The 22,816-nt window shown below is 44.3% G+C and overlaps 1 protein-coding gene across 3 annotated transcripts in view; it reads right to left on the reverse strand.

Annotated features, from left to right (window-relative positions):
- The window catches only part of tmem39b (transmembrane protein 39B), a 66,291-nt gene that overhangs the window by 13,867 nt on the left and 29,608 nt on the right, over positions 1-22,816 (reverse strand). For 2 of the 3 annotated variants that reach the window (XM_059654453.1, XM_059654452.1), the window contains 3 exons: positions 16,219-16,370; positions 9,443-9,779; positions 2,500-2,687 (listed from right to left, as the gene is read on the reverse strand). In XM_059654453.1, the coding sequence (XP_059510436.1) occupies positions 2,500-2,687; positions 9,443-9,779; positions 16,219-16,370 (677 nt within the window). The remainder of the gene's footprint in view (positions 1-2,499; positions 2,688-9,442; positions 9,780-16,218; positions 16,371-22,816) is intronic. The other variant, XM_048557651.2, reaches the window with a different exon arrangement.

The following is a 22,816-nucleotide window of genomic DNA, read 5'->3' on the forward strand; positions in this document are numbered from 1 at the left end:
TCCACACAGACAGTTGCCTGAGGCTGGAATTAAACCTCGTTCCCTGGCTCTGAGGCAGCAGTGATAATCACTAAGCCATTTTACCACTCCACGGTCATGTTGGAGCTGTAGAGAAGTTTGACTACACCAGCTGAAGTACTGTGTTTTCTTTGGAATGGAGATGTTTGAGGGGCGGACCTGATAGAGGTGTATAAGATTATGATGGGGCATACGGGGTAAATAAGAAGCAACAGTTTCTCACATTGAAAGAATCAAAAACAAGGGACGATAATTTTAAAGTGAAAGACAGGAGGTTTAAAGGGGATTTGAGCAAACAAATCTCTTCATCAAGAGGGTGGTGGAGTTCTAGACTGCACAGCCTGTGAGGGTAGTTGAAGTAGTAGGAAACCTCACAACCCCTAAGAAGTAATTGGATGGGCACTTGAAGTGTCATAACATTTAAGGATAGGGGCCCAATGCTGGCAAGTGAGAACATTACTTAATATTTTTTGGTGGTACACGCTCAATGGGCTGAAGGCTCCTTCTGTACTGTGTGATTTCACAATTCTATGATCAAGAATACAATATTGACCAGGAATATCTTAAGAAACAGAAGCCCATATAATAAGCAAGTCTTAGTGGACGACAAGTTAACAAAAGATGCCAAATAGTAAAAATTACAAAGCTGGAAAAAATGTGGGGTGCACACATATGCCAGACAGGAGACAGCTAGCCCTATGGATATGCCAGGATTAATGTGGTTAAATAAAGTGAGATGACAGGCACAAGATTTTGAAGAACAACCAGGGAAACAAGATATTAAGGTAGATTTACACTAAGCTGAAAGGCATTTTTGAATTTTTCTTGGCTTAATAACAATAAATATCTGGGAATGTAGATCAATTGATACTTCAAACTTTTTGGGGACCTAATGAAATTTAAACAGACGTGTATCTGGTCTCAACAATGCTTCTAGAATTTGATGCCTCATGGTTACTTCTGTCTTGTCGAAATTGGGTTGTGTCTACTTGAAACTAGACTCTAACATCTTACGAGTTGAGCATAATAATGAAAAATTATTACGTGAACAAACCAGTGTAAATAAAATTAAAAATGGAACATTCTGTTTTGAAGTATCTATTATTACTAATTCCTGGAATAAAGGGGTTGATTTATCAACAGGTTATTGCTTTATTCTTCAGAGTTTAGAAGAATAAGGGGTGATCTTATTGAAACATACAAAATTCTAACTTTTATAGATTGGCTGTTGAGAAGATGTTTCCGCTACTGGTGAATCCTGAACTAGGCGTCATAGTTATGGAGTAAGGGGGTACTCATTTAAAACTGAGATGCAAAGGAATTTCTTCACTCAAGTGGTGAATGTTGGGAATTGCCGAACACAGAGAGCTGTGGAGGCTAAATCACAAGTATTTTAAGAGGGAGCAGATCTTATTTCTTGTGTATGCTCTGTTGACATTTTGTGCTCTGTTCTGTTCATTTTCAGTAATTATATATATTACTTTATTTTAGAAAAGGGTATCTGTTATCATCTTGTAGGGTCTGGCAGTGATACCAGAGACCAAATAGAACTAAGGAACAGCTGACGGTTATAGGTTAATTTAAGGATAATTGGGTGAGAACTGGGTGTATATATAGGGGCATTAAGTAATCAGTATGTTTAAGTCTTGTGATGAGAGAGCGGAAACAAAGTACCGCAAAGGACTGTGTAAATGAGGGGATGCAATTGTTTTATCGCCGAACTGTTAATCCAGAGACTCAGGAAATGTTCTGGGGATGTGGGTTAAATTCCTGCCATGACAAACGGTGGAATATGGATTCAATAAATATCTGGAATCAACTGTCTTAACAACGATCATGAATCTTTTGCCGATTGTTGGCAAAACCCATCAGGGTTCACTAATGTCCTTAGGGAAGGAAACTGCCATCCGTATCTGGTCTGGCCTATATGTGACTCCAGATCCACAGCGATGTGCTTGACTCATTACCACCCTCTGGGCAATTTTTTTCCCTTTATTCACTCATGGGATGAGGGCGTCGCTGGCTAGGCAACATTTACTGCCTATCCCTAATTGCCCACAGGACAGTTAAGAGTTAAAGAAGAAGAAATCTGACATTTTAATCTCCGGTATTTATTATTATTAACAAAGTCAAAATCCTTCCAGTTTTCTTGAAACACATATTTTTATTTTTCTGTTTCTATTTCATACACTAGATTTCAAAGAGGTACATATTAAAAAGTAATAATTTGTTTTATCTTTTTGTTAAAATGAATGTTCATATTGATTTGGAAAACTCCAACAGTCTATCATGCTAAATAAGGTGAATATTTGAGTCCACTGGCATAAGTAGTAAACAACGACAAAACAGTCTTGATCATCTGATCAAAGAATTTGTAACATTTACCACAAAAGTATGCCATGACTGATGTTCCTTCAAAAGAAACTTCCTAATACCAAAAGGGAAACACAATCAGGATATAAAGTACAGACAGCTACTTACGGATGCTGAAGTACATTAGAACAGAGTGCAGGATCTACTTTTTGCCAGCTCCCCAGATGTGCTGCTGCCTTATGAAGCAGGTCACAATAACGTGATGGTAATAGGTGCCTCGTTAACAGCACACAAGTACTGACCCAAACCAAGATAAAAAGCTCACACGACCACCTCTTATCATAATATTGTGTACTCTGTTAAAGACAAAAAAAATCTAGAAGTTATAAAAGATTCTTCTGGAATAGAAAATTACTGTACTGGGTTATATATAATTATGTTTTAAATGAGGAATAAAGTTGGAGTTCAGAAACATTTATATAATTAAGATCATAACTCAGAAATTGATTTACAGAGAGACTACATTAAGGAAAGGAAGGTGTTCAATCTTTGAAACACAGGCAATGTGGTTGGGTAAGTTGTAGGCAACTCTGTCCTCTCGCATGTCAGCTGTGGATCAGTTAGCACTCACATTCCTGAGTCACAAAGCTTAGGGTTCAAATACCACTCCAGAGCTTTAGCACAGAAATCAAAGCTCATTTCTAGCACAGCACTGCTGAAGGTGCACCTCTTGGATGAGGCCCATCTGTCTGCTTCGTTGAATTAAAAAGGTCCCACAGAACTTATTATGATTTTTGTAAAAAATAATAAATTAAAAACATGAAGCTTACCAAATAACGCAATGGGAAAGAATTGAATGACAAGGTTTCACGTTTTAAAATAAGTATCACTTTAACAATCAAACCAAAACCAATCTAAATTACAGATTAATTAACAGGCATATTGTATTCAGTGAAAACTGTAAATTACACTATAAGATAAATCCCAGATTTACTGGCAGTACCTTTAGTGCATATGCCATAAGACATAGGAGCAGAAGTGGGCCATTCCGTTCACTCGGTTGTCTTTTCTATTTTACTGATTAAAAATTCTTCACCGTGGAGGACTGTAGAGGCTGGGTTGCAAATTACATTCAGGGCTGGGATAGTCATATTTTTAAATCGGCAAGGAATCAAGACTTACAGAGAAACATAAGGAAAGTGGAGATGAAGATTGTCAGATCAGCCATGACATCACTGATGAGCGGTGTAGACTTAAATGACCAGATGGCTTACTTCTGCTCCTACATCTTATGGTCTTATGGGTTATTTCTGGCAGTGGGAGAGATCTACCATATTGGATAACTAACACCTGCCTCAAACTGAGTAGTCCTGCATTAAATAACTGTATCCTGCCACGGCCTGCTTGTTCAATGGGTGCTTGGAATTTAGAATCATTTCTCGAACGGTGTCGCTAATGTATGTGTCAGGTAAGACAATCTTAACAATGAAGGTACCAATCTTATATTGCAAACTTTAAGTCAAGGACCGCGCATTCAAGCTTTATTGTTCACCTTCTGCAGACCAATGATGCATTGAAGACAGATTATAGTAACAAAGAACTTTTAAGCCTCAATGTAGCCATTGCTGTGCTGCAGGGAAAAAAAAATTAGGTTTGCTCAAAGTGGATCCCTTAAGAACAAATACAAAGTTCTTCTGGTAGGACAATGCCGAAGAGGTATTATGTTAGCAGAGAACAGCTTTGGCAGCCAAACTCTCCAGTCATAACAACGCGGCAGCTGTGGTTTACGAAGGAAGTGGAATCTCTGGTCAAGAGGAAGAAGAAGGCTTATGTTAGGATGAGATGTGAAGGCTCAGCTAGGGCGCTTGAGGGTTACAAGGTAGCCAGGGAAGACCTAAAGAGAGAGTTCAGAAGAGCCAGGAGGAGACATGAGAAGTTGTTGGTGGATAGGATCAGGGTAAACCCTAAGGCTTTCGACAAGTATTTAAGGAATAAAAGAATGACGAAAGTAAGATTAGGGCCAATCAAGGATAGTTGTGGGAAGTTGTGTATGGAGTCAGAGGAGATAGGGGAAGCAAAATTGAATATTTTTCGACAGTATTCACTCTAGAAAACGACAATGTTGTCGAGGAGAATACTGAGATACAGGCTACTAGACTAGGTGGGATTGAGGTTCACAAGGAAGAGGTATCAGAAATCCTAGAGGGTGAAGATAGATAAGTCCTCTGGGCCGGATGGGATTTATCCTAGGATCCTCTGGGAAGCCAGGGAGGAGATTGCCGAGCCTTTGGCATTGATCGGTAACTCGTCATTGTCTACAGGAAAAGTGCCAGACGACTGGAGGATAGCAAATGTGGTTCCCCAGTTCAAGCAGAGGAGTAGAGACAACCCTGGTAATTATAGACCAGTGAGCCTTACCTCAGTTGTTGGTAAAGTGTCGGAAAAGGTTATAAGGGATAGGAGTTATAATCATCTAGAAAAGAATAATTTGATTAGAGATAGTCAGCACGGTTTTGTGAAGGGAAGGTCAAACCTTATTGAGTTCTTTGAGAAGGTGACCAAACAGGTAGATGAGAGTAAACTGGTTGATGTGGTGTATATGGATTTGAGCAAGGCATTCAATAAGGTTCCCCACAATAGGCTATTGTACAAAATGCGGAGGAATGGGATTGTGCGAGATATAGCAGTTTGGATCAGAAGTTGGATTGTTGAAAGAAGACAGAGGGTGGTAGTTGATGGGAAATGTTCATCCTAGAGACCAGTTACTAGTGGTGTACCGCAAGGGTCAGTGTTGGGTCCACTGCTGTTTGTCATTTTTATAAATGACCTGGAGGAGGGCGTAGAAGGATGGGTTAGTAAATTTGCAGACAACACTAAGGTCGGTGGAGTTGTGGATAGTGACGAAGGATGCTATAGGTTGCAGACAGACATAGATAAGCTGCAGAGCTGGGCTGAGAGTTGGCAAATGGAGTTTAACGTGGACAAGTGTGAGGTGATGCACTTTGGTAGGAGTAGCCGGAAGGCAAAGTACAGGGCTAATGGTAAGATTCTTAGTAGTGTAGATTAGCAGAGAGATCTCGGTGTCCATGCACACAGATCCTTGAAAGTTGCCACCAGGTTGACAGGGCTGTTAAGAAGGCATACAGTGTTTTAGCTTTTATTAATAGAGGGATCGAGTTCTGGAACCAAGAGGTTATGCTGCAGCTGTACAAAACTCTGGTGCGGCCGCACTTGGAGTATTGCATACAGTTCTGGTCACCGCATTATAAGAAGGATGTGGAAGCTTTGGAAAGGGTGCAGAGGAGATTTACTAGGATGTTGCCTGGTATGGAAGGAAGGTCTTGTGAGGAAAGGCTGAGGGACTTGAGGCTGTTTTTGTTAGAGAGAAGGTTGAGAGATGACTTAATTGAGACATATAAAATAATCAGAGGGTTAGATAGGGTGGATAGGGAGACCCTTCTTCCTAGGATGGTGACGGCGAGCACGAGGGGGCATAGCTTTAAATTGAGGGGTGAAAGATATAGGACAGATGTCAGAGGTAGTTTCTTTACTCAGAGTGGTAAGGGAATGGAACGCTTTGCCTGCAATGGTAGTAGATTCGCCAACTTTAAGTACATTTAAGTCATCATTAAGTCAGCATATGGACGTACATGGAATAGTGTAGGTTAGATGGGCTTCAGATTGGCATGACAGGTTGGCACATCGAGGGCCGAAGGGCCTGTAATGTGCTGTAATGTTCTATGTTCTATGAGTCTGTTCACCTCACACTCAACTTTACCGCAAACATCAAAAAATCAATTCTGAGGCACTCGATACTGCCTTCAGCAAAATTTACAGTGCTGAGGGATCACGCTCTTCTGCATTTCAAAACAATTAGAAGCAGTGACTACACATCTTGACCTGGCATAGAGCACCATAGAGTTGGTAATGTGAACAAAATGGGAAGAGTTTGCTGAACATACGCAGTTCACAGGAGAAGTTGAGTCCATAAACAGCCACATCCTTAATGACAGGCTGCCAAGCACGTCAGTGCAAAAAATAAGACTGAAGCATTTGCAACAATCTTCAGCCAGAAGTGATGAGAAGATTATCCATCTCTGCACTGTCCAGACTTCACCAGCATTACACAGTCAGCTAATTTGGTTAATTCTATGTGATATCAAGACACTTGGAGGCACTGGATGACACAAAAGCTATGGGGCCTGGCAACATTCCAGCAATAGTATCGAAGACACGCTCCAGCACTTGTCACACCTATTCCAGTTCCAGTATTGGCATCTACCTGACGTTATGGAAAATCTCCAGTTATGACCAGTACACAAAAGGACAAATCTAACCTGGGCAATTACCAACCGATCAGTCTACTCCAATCATCAGTAAAGTGTTGGAAGGTGCCATCAACAGAGCTATCAAATAGCACTTATTTAGCACCAAACTGCTCAATAATGATCAAACTGGGCTCCACCAGGGTGATCCAGCTCTTAAGCTCATTACAGCCTTGGTTTAAAAATGGACAAAAGAGCTAAATTCCATGGGTGAGATGAGAGTGACTGCACTTGATATCAATACTGATATCAACGCCCAGCCCTGCGCCGGACACCGACGCAACGCCCAGCCCTGCGCTGGACACCGACGCAACGCCCAGCCCTGCGCTGGACACCGACGCAACGCCCAGCCCTGCGCCGGACACCGACGCAACGCCCAGCACTCCTACAAATTGGATTTCAGAACTGCACACAATACTCTATCTACGGCCTCGACAATGTTTTATTCAGTTCCAACATAAACTCCCTGGTCTTAAACTCTGTGCCTCAACAAATAAAGACAAGCATTCTGCGTGTCTTTTTAACCACCTTGTCCACTTATCCTGCTACCTTAAGGGATGAGTGTACGTGCACACCTGATCAGAGGCGGCACTGGGGATCAGAGGGACCTTACTGTTTATCATGTATTCCCTTGCCTTGTTTGTTCACATTTATCTGGATTAAATTCCATTTGCCAATGATCAGCCCGTCCGGCCAGCCCATCTATATCCACTTGCAGTCTAAGGCTATCCTCCTCACTATTTACCACCCTACCAATTTTTGTATCGTATGTGAACTTACTGATCAACCTTCTTACATTAAAGTCTGAATACTTTATATAAACCACAAACAGCAACTGCTCCAACACTGATCCCTGTGGAACCTCACTGGACACATATTTCCAGTTAGAAAAACACCCTTGAACCATCACAGATATTGGGAGTTGCAGATGCTGGCGAATCCAAGATAATAAAATGTGAGGCTAGATGAACACAGCAGGCCAAGCAGCATCTCAGGAGCACAAAAGCTGACGTTTCGGGCCTAGACCCTTCATCAGAGAGGGGAATTGGGTGAGGGTTCTGGAATAAATAGGGAGAGAGGGGGAGGCGGACCGAAGATGGAGAGAAAAGAAGATAGGTGGAGAGAGTATAGGTGGGGAGGTAGGGAGGGGATAGGTCAGTCCAGGGAAGACGGACAGGTCAAGGAGGTGGGATGAGGTTAGTAGGTAGATGGGGGTGCATGACATTTCACATTAAGCAGAGGTTCACCTGCACATCTGCCAATGTGGTATACTGCATCCACTGTACCCGGTGTGGCTTCCTCTACATTGGGGAAACCAAGCGGAGGCTTAGGGACCGCTTTGCAGAAGACCTCCGCTCAGTTCGCAACAAACGACTGCACCTCCCAGTCGCAAACCATTTCCACTCCCCCTCCCATTCTTTCCATGACATGTCCATCATGGGCCTCCTGCAGTGCCACAATGATGCCACCCGAAGGTTGCAGGAACAGCAACTCATATTCTGCCTGGGAACCCTGCAGCCTAATGGTATCAATGTGGACTTCACCAGTTTCAAAATCTCCCTTTCTCCCACCGCATCCCTAAACCAGCCCAGTTCGTCCCCTCCCCCCACTGCACCACACAACCAGCCCAGCTCTTCCCCTCCACCCACTGCATCCCAAAACCAGTCCAGCCTGTCTCTGCCTCCCTAACCTGTTCTTCCTCTCACCCATCCCTTCCTCCCACCCCAAGCCACACCCCCATCTACCTACTAACCTCATCCCACCTGCTGCTTGGCCTGCTGTGTTCATCCAGCCTCACATTTTATTATCTTGAACCATCACCCTCTGTTTCCTACCATTCAGCCAGTTGTGGGCCAAACTGCCAAATGTCTTTGGATCCTATGGGTTCTTATCTTGGCTATCAGTCTCCCATACAGGACCATATGAAAAGTCTTGTTGAATTCCAAGCAGACTACATCAAAAGCATTATCTTCACCTACATACCTGGTCATTTCTTCAAAAATTCAATTCAATTGGTCATACATGATCTACCCTTAACAAAGCCTTGCTGATTGTTCTTGATTAAGCCCTGCATTACCAAATACAGAGTAATTTGGATTCTCAGAATTTCTTCCACTGAAGTTAGACTGGCCGGCTTGTAGTTTCCTGGTTTATCCTTTGCTCATTTCTTGAATAGCTGTTCCACATTAGCTGCCCTCCAATCCGCCAGAGAAAAATTGAAAATTTTTGCATTGGTCTGGCTGGTTTCCCCTGTTGCCTCACTCGACAATCTGGGGCACATTTTATCCAGCCCTGGAGATTTATCTATTTTTATGCCTTCCTCATTATCCTTTTACCTTTTATATACTTATAAACATTTTAGGGTTTTCCTTTATTTTACTTGTCAGTATCCTTTCATATTCCCTTTTAGCTTTTCAGATTTCTCTTGCTCTCTCTTGCACATTCTGTGCTCCTCTGGTGCTTCTGGCTCTTTTGGGTCCTGAAAACTCTGCCTAATGCATGGCAAGTCCTCTATGCTGACCGGACCGCCTACAGATAAACAAACAGTCTCAAAGGATGTGGCAAAAGCAGAGAACAAAAGGAATGACCAGATAGCAGAGACGAAAGCCAATCAGAAGGAAAAAGCATTAAGTGACCTTTGCCCAAACTATTCATCTATGCCAGCTTTAGAAGGGCCTACCGATCGTAAGTCAACTTTTACAGCTACAGCAGACAATATATCTGGAATAACAACTTGCTGAATAGCTTCAGAAATTATGCCACTGCATTTTATATTTATTACTCACCTTTATAAACCAAACAGGAACAAAGGCTATGTAATATGCACTAAGCATTGCATTGACTAGAATTTCCTTCATGCGCCAGTTGAAATCTAATTTCAGATGTTCAACTTCATTTCTGATCAAGTCTGGAGACAAGCAGCATGCATGGGTTGGCATAGTGTTAATGCTGTATGTCTGGTTAGTATGATGCTTCCATGTTTCCTTTAAGGCTGTTAAGCAATCTTTCCTTCTTCCAACTGCTGTTCCAGTCTCATTGGGACTTGTATTGGCCACAGACGGTGGGAAATTTGACTTCTTTGGGTCCTTATTCAATCGAAACAAAGGTATGTACATTCCAAATCTACAGAAATAGGAAATAGAGTGTGTTTATCATATCTTCTATAATTTGAGCACAGAATCTATTAACAGTGCTTTTTCATCAGTTCATAATGAAGAAAATCAGACTATGGCAGAGACCAGGTCACAACATACCAGTGAAACAGAGATAACAAAGTGTGGAGCTGAATGAACACAAAAGTCGATGTTCCAGGCCTAGACCCTTCATCTGGATGAAGGGTCTAGGCCCGAAACGTCAGTTTTTGTGCTCCTAAGATGCTGCTTGGCCTGCTGTGTTCATCCAGCCTCACACTTTGTTATCTCTGATTCTCTAGCATCAGCAGTTCCCATTATCGCTGATACCAGTGAAACGGAGTATTTTTCAATGATAGCGTGTCCTGGAGTAGAGCCAATGATATGAATACTACCAGCTCAAACAAAAGCAATAGGGGCCTGTAGGTTAGACTAGTGGGGATTAAGAGCCTAAGATCAAAGAAAGATAAGGACAGCCAAGTAGAAAACTGGATGGAACAAAATAAAGGAGATTAAGGTGGTAAGGGTAAAGCTGGGTAGGGAGCAGCTCTCTTTCTGTAGGTTTTGAGGTACCAGGGGAATATCACAAAACATTAAAAGAGTATTTGCAAATGTTATTATTAAACTAAATAGGCAATGTGAAAATATTGCTACTAAAATTCTGGGTATTAATTTAGGGATGCAGAACTGGGTATATTTTTGAGAAAATCCGGTAATCACCAGCACTTCAAGAGCATATCTATTCAAATTACATTTTTAACATGGCAGCTATTATCTATTTTCCCTGCCTTTTCTTCATTACAGATTCATATACGAACTGCTTTTGGAAAACCCTAACTCTAATCACTCTTATTCCAATTACATAGAACATAGAAATTACACTAGTCTCTAACTTATATATTTTCAATCGCTTTGGTATTCTTAATATGAAAACAAATTTGATACAATTTAGCTCAAGTAGACTGGGAACAAGTACTTGCAAATAAAATTATGTCAGAGTGATATTCAAGGAAGAATGAGCAAGAATACAGTACAGATATTTTCCTGTAAAAACAAACAGTGGGACCAACCCTGATGTTAAGATATATAAAAGTCAGAATGAAGAAAGAAAATGAAGTTTATCCAGATACAAAGGGCTCAATATGACAGAAGGCCTAGAGAAATTAAAAAGGAAATAAGGAAACCTAAGCGATGCAAAATAAAGCATTGGCAAAGAAAAACCCCAAAGGGTGTTTAATGATACACAGATCCTATGAATAATTAGAGAAATATACGGCCCTCTAGGGATTAGAAATGCAATCTGTTTGGTGACCCAGAAGATATGGGCTTAGTCCTCTATGAAGAATTTGTTTTGGTCTTCACAAGGGAAAATTGTGAGGTTAAAAAGCCTGGAACAGTAGGATTCTGGAATATCAGAGGGACCTCGGTGTGCATATCCACTGAATCCTGAAAGTAATAGGGCAGAAAGATAGGGTAGTGAACAAGGCACGTGGGATACTTCCCTTTATTAGCTGAAGCATGGGATAAAGGATCATAACATTCAAGGTATGCATCTAGTGTAGACCGTACTATATTTTTGGTGGTAGAGACTTGATGGATTGAATGGCCCATTAAGCCTCTTCTGTGTTGTAAGATTCTATGACTCTATGAGCAAGGAAGTTAAGCTGGAACTGTGTAAAAATACTGAGTAACAGTAAGCGTTGTCTACATGGACTTTCGTAAAGACTTTGACAAGGTTCCGCTTGGTAGACTAATTAGTCAAGTTAGATCACATGGGATTCAGGGAGAGCCTGCCAATTGCATCCAAAATTGGCTTGACATTGGGAGACATTGTCATTGTTTTTTGGACTTGAGGCCTGTGACTAGTTGTTTCTCACAGGGATCAGTGCTGGGTCTGCTTTATTTTGTAATTTATACAAACAATTAAGAGGCATTGTGAATAAGTTTGTGGGTAACACCAAAATTGATAGCATAGTCCACAGTGAAGAAAGTTATCAAAGATTACAAAGGGATCAGATCAAATAGGCCAATGGGTTGAGGACTGGCAGATGGAATTTAATTTGGATAAATGCAAGGTTTGCAATTTATAAAACAAACAAGGGCAGGGCCCTGGGTAGCGTGGTCGAACACAGGTACATAGCTTTTTGAAAGTTGCATCACAGGTAGACAGGATAGTTAAGGCGGCATTGGAATGCTTGTCTTCATTGCTCAGGTCATTGCATACAACAGTTAGGACAGGACGTTGGTGAGGCCATTTTTGGAATATGGAGTACTGTTCTGGTCATGCTGCTATAGGAAGGATATTACTAAATTGGAGAAGGTTCAGAGATGATATACCAGGGTGTGACCAGTACTGGAGGGTGTGAATTATAAGAATAGGCGGAGACTTTTTCAGTGGAGCTTAGTAAGTTGAGAGGTGACTTTAAAGATGTTTATAAAATCCTGACGGCAAAGGTAAGGTGAATTGCAAAGGTCTTTTCCTTAGGGTTGGTGAGCTCAAAACCGGGGGGGAATTTTTAAGATGAGAGGAGAACAGTTTAAAAGGGACCTGAGGTGCACCATTTTCATACAGAGGATGGTTTCTGCAGGGAATGAACTGCCAGAAGAAGTGGTACACACAGGTACAGTCACAAAATTTAAAACATATTTGGATAGGACCATGATAGGAATGGTTTAGAGGAATAATGGTCAAATCAGGCAAGTGAGGAACTAGTTTATTTTGGAAAAGGTGGCTGGCGTGGACGAATTAGACTGAAGGCTCTGTTTTCATGCTGTATGACACTATGACTATAACTGAAGTACTGCATGCAGTTCTGGTGACCATACTGTAGGAAGGATATGATTGCACTAGAGGGTACAGGAGAGATTTGCCATGCTGCTGTCTGAGCTATGGGGAAAGACTGGACAGGTTGAGATTATTTTCCTTGGAGCATTGAAGGTTGTGAGGGAACCTGATAGAGGTGTATAACATACTGAAGGGCACAGAGAGGTTGGACAGGAAGAGATGTTCCCCAACTTAGAAGCTGAAGAAAGTTGACATAAAGTATTTTCACACAGTGGGTGATGGGAGCCTGGAACTCTGCCCAAAAGGGGCACTGGTCAGAAACCCTTGTAACATTTAAGGATTATTTAGATATTGGCTTGCATTGCCTTCAGGGATATGGGACTAAAGTTGGAAAAGAGGATTAGTGTATATCTACCTTCAAGGTGCTGTATAAAAACAAGATGATGAAAGAAGTTCACTTGTCATAACATAATCTAATAGTATTTAACCAAAGTTTAAATGTTGTCTTCAATCATGTATATGAACACACAGATTAGGGTGAGTAAGGCAACTCTGCCCATCAAGCCTGCTCCTCCATTTAATCAGTTCATGATGAACCCGATTGTGGCTTCAAATCTACTTTCCTGCCTACCTCTGATACAGAATCACAAAAATGTTATGGCTTCCTTCTGTGCCTCTCAGCCCATCATGCCTGCATTAGCTAATCAAATAAGTATCAGTACCTTGTGCCAATTTCCTGTTTTTTTCCCAGACCCTTGTACATTATTTCAATCCAACAATCAGTCTTTGCTGTCTTGAATGCCTAAATTGAATCTGCTTTCACCATACTTCCAGGCAGTGCATTCCATGTCTTACCTAATTGCTGTGTGAAAATGATTTTTTCACATCACTCTTGCTTCTTCTGCACATCATTTTAAATCTATGCCCTCTCATACTTGTTCCTTTTATGTACAGGAACAGCTTCTCCCAATCTACTCTATCAAGTCCATTCATGGCTTTCAAAATCTCAAATCACATCTTCTCTTAGCCTTCTTCTCTACAAGGAAAGTGGCCCAACTTCTTCAATCTATCCTCACTGAAGTTTGTCATTCTGGGATCCATTCTTACAAATTGCTTCTTAAACTCTCCCCAATAGATTCGCATCCTTCCTATAATGTGGTGCCACAACTGTACATAATATTCCAGTGGAGGTCTACCAAGTGTCTTATAAAAGTTCAACATTGCCTCCTTTCATTTGTACTCTGAAGCTGAGCACGTTGTATGCTTTGCTAACTCCACCTCTCCTGCCATCTTCAATGATCTGTGCACATATACACTGTGGACCGTCCGTTTTGGAATTAGACCTTCTATTTTATATTGTTTCTCAATTTTCTTTCTCCCAGAATGCATCACCTTTATTGGTCAGTGCATTGAGTATATGAATGTCATGTTGCAGATGAACAGGACGTCGGTTAGGCCATTTTTGGCACTGTCTGTCTCTCGCACACACGCACTGCCTGTCTCTCGCACACACACACACTGTCTGCTTGATGCTGTTTATCAAACACCAATGTAATTGTACACTTTTTATTCCTTAGTTCTAGTCAAATAGACTCAAACCTGAGACAACAAAGTGTGGAGCTGGATGAACACAGCAGGCCAAGTAGCATCTTAGGACCACAAAAGCTGACGTTTCAGGCCTAGACTCTTCATCAGAGGTTCTAGGCCCGAAACGTCAGCTTTTGTGCTCCTAAGATGCTGCTTGGCCTGCTGTGTTCATCCAGATCCACACCTTGTTATCTCGGATTCTCCAGCAACTGCAATTCCCATTATCTCTGATCACAATTTCAACCCTGAGACATCCTCTTTCTCCAACATTGCAATGCACTTCTTAACCAATACTGCTGACCCTCCTACTTTCCCTTCTTTTCTATCTTTCCTGAAGAACTTACTCCCAGAAATATTTAGCACCCAGTCTTGCCCTTTCTTGAGCCAAGTCTCTGTTATCTCTACATCACTGTATTTACACACATTAGTGTGCGTTTGTAACTCCCCAACGTTATTTACTGTATTCTGTGCACTTACATACATGCACGTTTTGTATTTCATTTCTTTCTCTCTTACTCAGACCTTATTTATTAACTTGTTATTCTCTGTGCTAATGCCAGCTGAATCTCCAAGTGAGTCCTACTCTTTACCTCCAATATTCACTCCTGGTTCCCATACCTCTGCCAAGTGAAAGTCCCCCCAAAATCACTAGTAAACACCATGCAAGGAACCGTTCTGCTCAGGGGCAACTAATTTGGCTTGTACAGGTGCCATCTTCCTTTTAGCCAATCCCAGTGTCCCAGGAATCCAAAACATTCCCTCCTGCACCAATCTTCTAGGCACACATTCATCTGCCTTATCGTCCTATTTCTGTACACACTTGCACATTGCACTAGAGATTAATATTTTGAGGTCCTGCATGTTAACTTTCTACCTAGCTGCCCAAATTCTGCCTGGAGGATCACGTTCCCCTTCCTACATCAGTAACTAGTACCAACATGGATGACAGCCTCTAGCTCTTCACCATCCCCCATAAATGTTATTTGTAACTGCTCTGTGACATTCTTGGAGTCATGTTGATGGCCTGATAAATACCTGTCTGTTCCCACCAACTAAAGAATCTTCTTTCATAAAGCAATTCTTTTCATCTTCCTCAACTCTGGTATCGTCAGGTGGCTTGCGATACCAGAAGCTTGGCTCTGACGACGTTGCCTGAGGAACCAGCAGCCCCATGAGCTTCCGAAATCAAAAGCCAATTTGTGAGCAGGGCTCCAGGAGACTCCTGCACTGCCTCTCTTGGAGCTTAAGTTTCTGCAGGGTACAGGAGTTCCTGCACAAAGTCATCGACGCCACCTGTTAGGAGCATGAGTCCTCATGCACAATGTCACATTCTACTCAACCAACCTGAGATGCCATATCTTAAAGTTACTCATTTAGTTTTAGTTACTCACTTACTGAGTATCTTAATTAATTAGTCTTAAAGTTAATGTAGTCAATCCCCTTACATTAGCTTTACTCTCCTTTCCTTATCCTATTCTGGATTACTTATAATAATTGTTTGGATCAGGCTTTTGCTTATCCCTGGTGTTTCTCAATTAATCCCTTGATTAAACTTTACTAATTCAGAATTTCTAATTCTAATTTCTATTTAGGGACAGTCCCTAATGACAGCTCCTTACTAAGCAATGAATTTACTGAATTTCTGTGATGTCACTGACTTTTTTTCCAACTCAGCACGGCGATTGCAAGCAGCTGAACGATGGGTGTGCCATCGTCCAGATCCTCATGAATGAGGAAAATATCGACTCTGCCTTAAATATATTCAGTGACCCTGCCTCCATCATCTGGGAAGAGAGTTCCACAAACTCTCAATCATCAGAGGAAAGAATTTCTCCTAATCTTGCTATTTTAAACTGTGTCTCCTGGTTATGGTCTCACCCACAAGAAGAAAATCTTTTCAGCATTCACTCTGTCAATGCCCCTCAGGTTCTTATAAGTTTCTATAAGTTCATTCCTCATTCTTCTAACTTTCATTACAAATGCTACATGAATGCCAGTTTTTGTTCTGTTATAGTTAATATGATTACTTGTTTGAAAAATTTCAATAACAGCAACTTACGGATAACACAGGAACAATAAATTCAAAAAAGAATATGTTCTGAAAAGGTAAATGAGTGATCGGCACAGACTCCACCCTGCTCCAGTCAGAACTGCAAATCGAGTTGTCACAACAATTACAGACTGTGGTACTGAGATTTTACCATGAGAGGCCTGAGAAATAAAATAGAAAGCAATGAAGCAAGAATTCAAAAGTAGTACAATATCTGCACCTTTTCCTTGTTGTTCATGACAATATTATTGTAATTTTATATTAGTTTCCAGATATGTGTACCATCAACTTAAAAATGCAAACTGCTATTTAATATTTAAAATAGCAAAAAAGTTAGAACCTTAAACATGCACTTTTATTTTTAACATATCCATCTTCCACATGATCTGTCCTCATAGCCAAATGAAGACTACACTTTACAACTAAGTGTACTCAATTATTAACAGTTTTATACCATTTTATGACGATTCATGATATGTGATTATTACGTGGAAACTGGGGTTCAAAAGTGCACAAAGCAATGTAAACCTTTATGTTTGATTGTATCTAAACTGTGCAGGCTAGAAGGGAGGATGTAGTTTTATTTTCATTTCATGTTCTGAGCAGTAGCAGGTTGTTGGGAAATATGTTTGCTTGCATTTAAAATGTAGCTTGGGAAAAAAACCCTCAATGCAAATACTTCAGTGCTTTAGAAAACAAGCATAGAAGACAAGAAAACAGTTGAGGTGCCCTATGACACAGGGAAACAGAAACAGAAAGAAATTATTTTAGATAGAGAAAGCCATTCAGACGATCAGTGACTGTACAGTTCTCTTTCAGAGTGAAACAGGTAACCCAGAGAGGAAAAAGTCTACAATATCAACAGTGTAGTTTATCACTCCCGAAAAGTATCAGAAAGAAGAAACTTATTTCTGATCAGTTTAGAGGCTAGTAAAACAAAAGCTCCAGAAACATTAGGCCTTATGGTTCAGAGATGAAGACAAGACCCGAAACATCAGCTTTCCTGCTCTTCTGATGCTGCCTGGCCTGCTGTGTTCATCCAGCCCTACACCTTGTTATTTGCAGAACAGATGAACGCTTGAGATTAAGGAGTACATGTTTAAGGAGTAAATTACCTGTGCTAGCAGTGATAATGGGAACTGCAGATGCTGGAGAATCCAAGATAATAAAATGTGAGGCTGGATGAACACAGCAGGCCCAGCAGCATCTCAGGAGCACAAAAGCTGACGTTTCGGGCCTAGACCCTTCATCAGAGAGGGGGATGGGGAGAGGGTTCCGGAATAAATAGGGAGAGAGGGGGGAGGCGGACCGAAGATGGAGAGAAAAGAAGATAGGTGGAGAGGAGAGTATAGGTGGGGAGGTAGGGAGGGGATAGGTCAGTCCAGGGAAGATGGACAGGTCAAGGAGGTGGGATGAGGTTAGTAAGTAGGAGATGGAGGTGCGGCTTGGGTTGGGAGGAAGGGATGGGTGAGAGGAAGAACAGGTTAGGGAGGCAGAGACAGGTTGGACTGGTTTTGGGATGCAGTGGGTGGAGGGGAAGAGCTGAGCTGGTTTTGGGATGCGGTGGGGGAAGGGGAGATTTTGAAGCTGGTGAAGTCCACATTGATACCATTGGGCTGCAGGGTTCCCAAGTGGAATATGAGTGGCAGTTCAAGCCCACCGACTCCCACAGCTAACTAGAATACACCTCCTCCCACCCACCCTCCTGCAAAAATTCCATCCCCTATTCCCAATTCCTCCGCCTCCGCCGCATCTGCTCCCACGATGAGGCGTTCCACTCCCGCACATCCCAGATATCCAAGTTCTTCAAGGACCGCAACTTTCCCCCCACAGTGGTCGAGAACGCCCTTGACCGCGTCTCTCGCATTTCCCGCAACACATCCCTCACACCCCGCCCCCGCCACAACCGCCCAAAGAGGATCCCCCTCGTTTTCACACCCCACCCCACCAACTTCCGGATACAACGCATCATCCTCCGACACTTCCGCCATCTACAATCCGACCCCACCACCCAAGGCATTTTTCCATCTCCACCCCTGTCTGCTTTCCAGAGAGACCACTCTCTCCGTGACTCCCTTGTTCGCTCCACACTGCCCTCCAACCCCACCACACCCGGCACCTTCCCCTGCAACCGCAGGAAATGCTACACTTGCCCCCACACCTCCTCCCTCACCCCTATCCCAGGCCCCATGATGACTTTCCACATTAAGCAGAGGTTCACCTGAACATCTGACAATGTGGTATACTGCATCCATTGTACCCGGTGTGGCTTGCTCTACATTGGGGAAACCAAGCGGAGGCTTGGGGACCGCTTTGCAGAACACCTCCACTCGGTTCGCAATAAACAACAACACCTCCCAGTCGCAAACCATTTCCACTCCCCCTCCCATTCTTTAGATGACATGTATATTCTGCAGTGCGACAATGATGCAACCCGAAGGTTGCAGGAACAGCAACTCATATTCCGCTTGGGAACCCTGCAGCCCAATGGTATCAATGTGGACTTCACCAGCTTCAAAATCTCCCCTTCCCCCACCGCATCCCAAAACCAGCCCAGTTTGTCCCTTCCCCCCACTGCACCACACAACCAGCCCAGCTCTTCCCCTCCACCCACTGCATCCCAAAACCAGTCCAACCTGTCTCTGTCTCCCCAACCTGTTCTTCCTCTCACCCATCCCTTCCTCCCACCCCAAGCCGCACCTCCATCTCCTACCTACTAACCTCATCCCACATCCTTGACCTGTCCGTCTTCCCTGGACTGACCTATCCCCTCCCTACCTCCCCACCTATACTCTCCTCTCGACCTATCTTCTTTTCTCTCCATCTTCAGTCCGCCTCCCCCTCTCTCCCTATTTATTCCAGAACCCTCACCCCATCCCCCTCTCTGATGAAGGGTCTAGGCCCGAAACGCCAGCTTTTGTGCTCCTGAGATGCTGCTGGGCCTGCCGTGTTCATCCAGCCGCACATTTTATTACCTGTGCTAGCAGTTTGTTTTAAAGATTTCATAAAGAGATGTTAAACAAAGGAGATAGTGCCAAGTTTGCAGACGTTTGCCAGAAAGAAACCAAATACATTATCGAAGAAACCAAATACAGTTGTGCCAACTGAACAAAGAGTCGTAAAGTGGAAATAGGGTGGCCCTTCACTGAGATTTATGTATCTGTAAGAGTTGAATTCTTATTTCAGTTATTTGGAATAAGATGATTTCACATAGTTCTTACATTGTACAAAACAGTCAAGTTTTCCTTTTATGTGTAAGACACTTTGATTTTTTTTGTTAAAAGTGCATTGGTCGCCTTTTGTGAAAATATCTAGTGACTGAGCACCATGGGAAACAATTCGCAAAGATAATACTTACAGTCTATTAAGCCAGGTTTCACTCTAGGATATGACTTGTATTGACAAGAGCTTAGAATAACAATGTGGGGGTTCTTTGTGGGATTGCCACCTGTTCAATTTAATAGAAATCTGTGGATTTTCAGAAAATGAGTACATGAATGTAATAACCATGAATGTAATAGACACAAGAGTTGATGTGAAGTATATCATGTGAGTTGAAATGTCAAAGATAATGGGAACTGCAGATGCTGGAGAATTCCAAGATAATAAAATGTGAGGCTGGATGAACACAGCAGGCCAAGCAGCATCTCAGGAGCACAAAAGCTGACGTTTCAGGCCTAGACCCTTCATCAGAGAGGGGGATGGGGAGAGGGAACTGGAATAAATAGGGAGAGAGGGGAGGCGGACCGAAGATGGAGAGTAAAGAAGATAGGTGGAGAGAGTGTAGGTGGGGAGGTAGGGAGGGGATAGGTCAGTCCAGGGAAGACGGACAGGTCAAGGAGGTGGGATGAGGTTAGTAGGTAGCTGGGGGTGCGGCTTGGGGTGGGAGGAAGGGATGGGTGAGAGGAAGAACAGGTTAGGGAGGCAGAGACAGGTTGGACTGGTTTTGGGATGCAGTGGGTGGGGGGGAAGAGCTGGGCTGGTTGTGTGGTGCAGTGGGGGGAGGGGACGAACTGGGCTGGTTTAGGGATGCAGTAGGGGAAGGGGAGATTTTGAAACTGGTGAAGTCCACATTGATACCATATGGCTGCAGGGTTCCCAGGCGGAATATGAGTTGCTGTTCCTGCAACCTTCGGGTGGCATCATTGTGGCACTGCAGGAGGCCCATGATGGACATGTCATCTAGAGAATGGGAGGGGGAGTGGAAATGGTTTGCGACTGGGAGGTGCAGTTGTTTGTTGCGAACTGAGCGGAGGTGTTCTGCAAAGCGGTCCCCAAGCCTCCGCTTGGTTTCCCCAATGTAAAGGAAGCCGCACCGGGTACAGTGGATGCAGTATACCACATTGGGAGATGTGCAGGTGAACCTCTGCTGAATGTGGAATGTCATCTTGGGGCCTGGGATGGGGGTGAGGGAGGAGGTGTGGGGACAGGTGTAGCATTTCCTGCGGTTGCAGGGGAAGGTGCCGGGTGTGGTGGGGTTGGAGGGCAGTGTGGAGCGAACAAGGGAGTCACGGAGAGAGTGGTCTCTCTGGAAAGCTGACAGGGGAGGGGATGGAAAAATGTCTTGGGTGGTGGGGTCGGATTGTAAATGGCGGAAGTGTCGGAGGATAATGCGTTGTATCCGGACGTTGGTAGGGTGGTGTGTGAGAACGAGGGGGATCCTCTTGGGGGGGCTGTGGCGGGGGCGGGGTGTGAGGGATGTGTTGCGGGAAATACGGGAGACGCGGTCAAGGGCGTTCTCGATCACTGTGGGGGGAATGTTGCGGTCCTTAAAGAACTTGGACATCTGGGATGTGCGGGAGTGGAATGTCTTATCGTGGGAGCAGATGCGGCGGAGGCGGAGGAATTGGGAATAGGGGATGGAATTTTTGCAGGAGGGTGGGTGGGAGGAGGTGTATTCTAGGTAGCTGTGGGAGTCGGTGGGCTTGAAATGGACATCAGTTACAAGCTGGTTGCCTGAGGTGGAGACTGAGAGGTCCAGGAAGGTGAGGGATGTGCTGGAGATGGCCCAGGTGGACTGAAGGTTGGGGTGGAAGGTGTTGGTGAAGTGGATGAACTGCTCGAGCTCCTCTGGGGAGCAAGAGGCGGCGCCGATACAGTCATCGATGTACCGGAGGATGAGGTGGGGTTTGGGGCCTGTGTAGGTGCGGAAGAGGGACTGTTCCACGTAACCTACAAAGAGGCAGGCATAGCTGGGGCCCATGCGGGTGCCCATGGCCACCCCCTTAGTCTGTAGGAAGTGGGAGGAGTCAAAAGAGAAGTTGTTGAGGGTGAGGACGAGTTCAGCTAGGCGGTTGAGAGTGTCGGTGGAGGGGGACTGGTCGGGCCTGCGGGATAGGAAGAAGCGGAGGGCCTTGAGGCCATCTCCATGCGGAATGCAGGTGTACAGGGACTGGACGTCCATGGTGAATATGAGTTGTTGGGGGCCAGGGAATTGGAAGTCCTGGAAGAGGTGGAGAGCGTGGGTGGTGTCACGGACGTAGGTGGGGAGCTCCTGGACCAAAGGGGAGAAAATGGAGTCTAGATAGGTGGAGATGAGTTCAGTGGGGCAGGAGCAGGCTGAGACGATGGGTCGACCAGGGCAGGCAGGTTTGTGGATTTTGGGAAGGAGATAGAAACGGGCCGTGCGGGGTTGGGGAACAATGAGGTTGGAGGCTGTGGGTGGGAGGTCCCCTGTGGTGATGAGGTCGTGAATGGTGTTGGAGATGATGGTTTGGTGCTCGGGTGTGGGGTCATGATCGAGGAGGCGGTAGGAGGTGGTGTCAGAGAGTTGGCGTCTGGTCTCGGCGATGTAGAGGTCAGTGCGCCATACTACCACTGCGCCACCCTTGTCTGCGGGTTTGATGGTGAGGTTGGGGTTGGAGCGGAGGGCTGCCCGTTCTGCGGGGGAGAGGTTGGAGTGGGTGAGAGGGGTGGAGAGGTTTAGGCGGTTAATGTCTCGATGGTAGTTGGAGATGAAGAGGTCGAGGGAGGGTAGGAGGCCTGGGGGTGGTGTCCAGGAGGAGGACTTGTGTTGTAAGTGGGTGAAGGGGTCAGTGGAAGGAGGGTTGGGTTCCCGGTTGAAGAAGTCGGCATGGAGGCGAAGACAGCGGAAAAACTGCTCTATGTCCGACCGTGACTGGTATTCGTTGATGTGTGGTTGTAGGGGGACAAAGGTAAGCCCCTTGCTGCAGTCACCACCTCCAGGTACAACACCCCACACACCACCCTCACTGCAGCTGCTGCCGCCCACCCCCATCCTCTAACCGCCGACGGAACCCCGCCCACGGTCGACGCCGACGGAACGCCGCCCACGGCCGATGGAACCCCGCCCACGGCCGACGACCTCATCGCTCCGGCCACAACCTCCACAGCCAGCAACCCCAGAGGAGACAGCCACACTGAGCCCTGCCGCATCTTCACCATCCCCCCAGACCTCCCACTGACTGAGGACTAACGGTCAGTCCTTAGCAAGGGGCTCACCTTTGTCCCCCTACAACCACACATCAACAAATACCAGTCACGGTTGGACATGGAGCAGTTTTTCCGCTGTCTTCGCCTCCATGCCTACTTCTTCAACCGGGAACCCAACCCTCCTTCCACTGACCCCTTCACCCGCTTCCAACAC

The sequence above is a fragment of the Stegostoma tigrinum genome, chromosome 24, assembly GCF_030684315.1.
Source record: "Stegostoma tigrinum isolate sSteTig4 chromosome 24, sSteTig4.hap1, whole genome shotgun sequence".
NCBI lineage: Eukaryota > Metazoa > Chordata > Chondrichthyes > Orectolobiformes > Stegostomatidae > Stegostoma > Stegostoma tigrinum.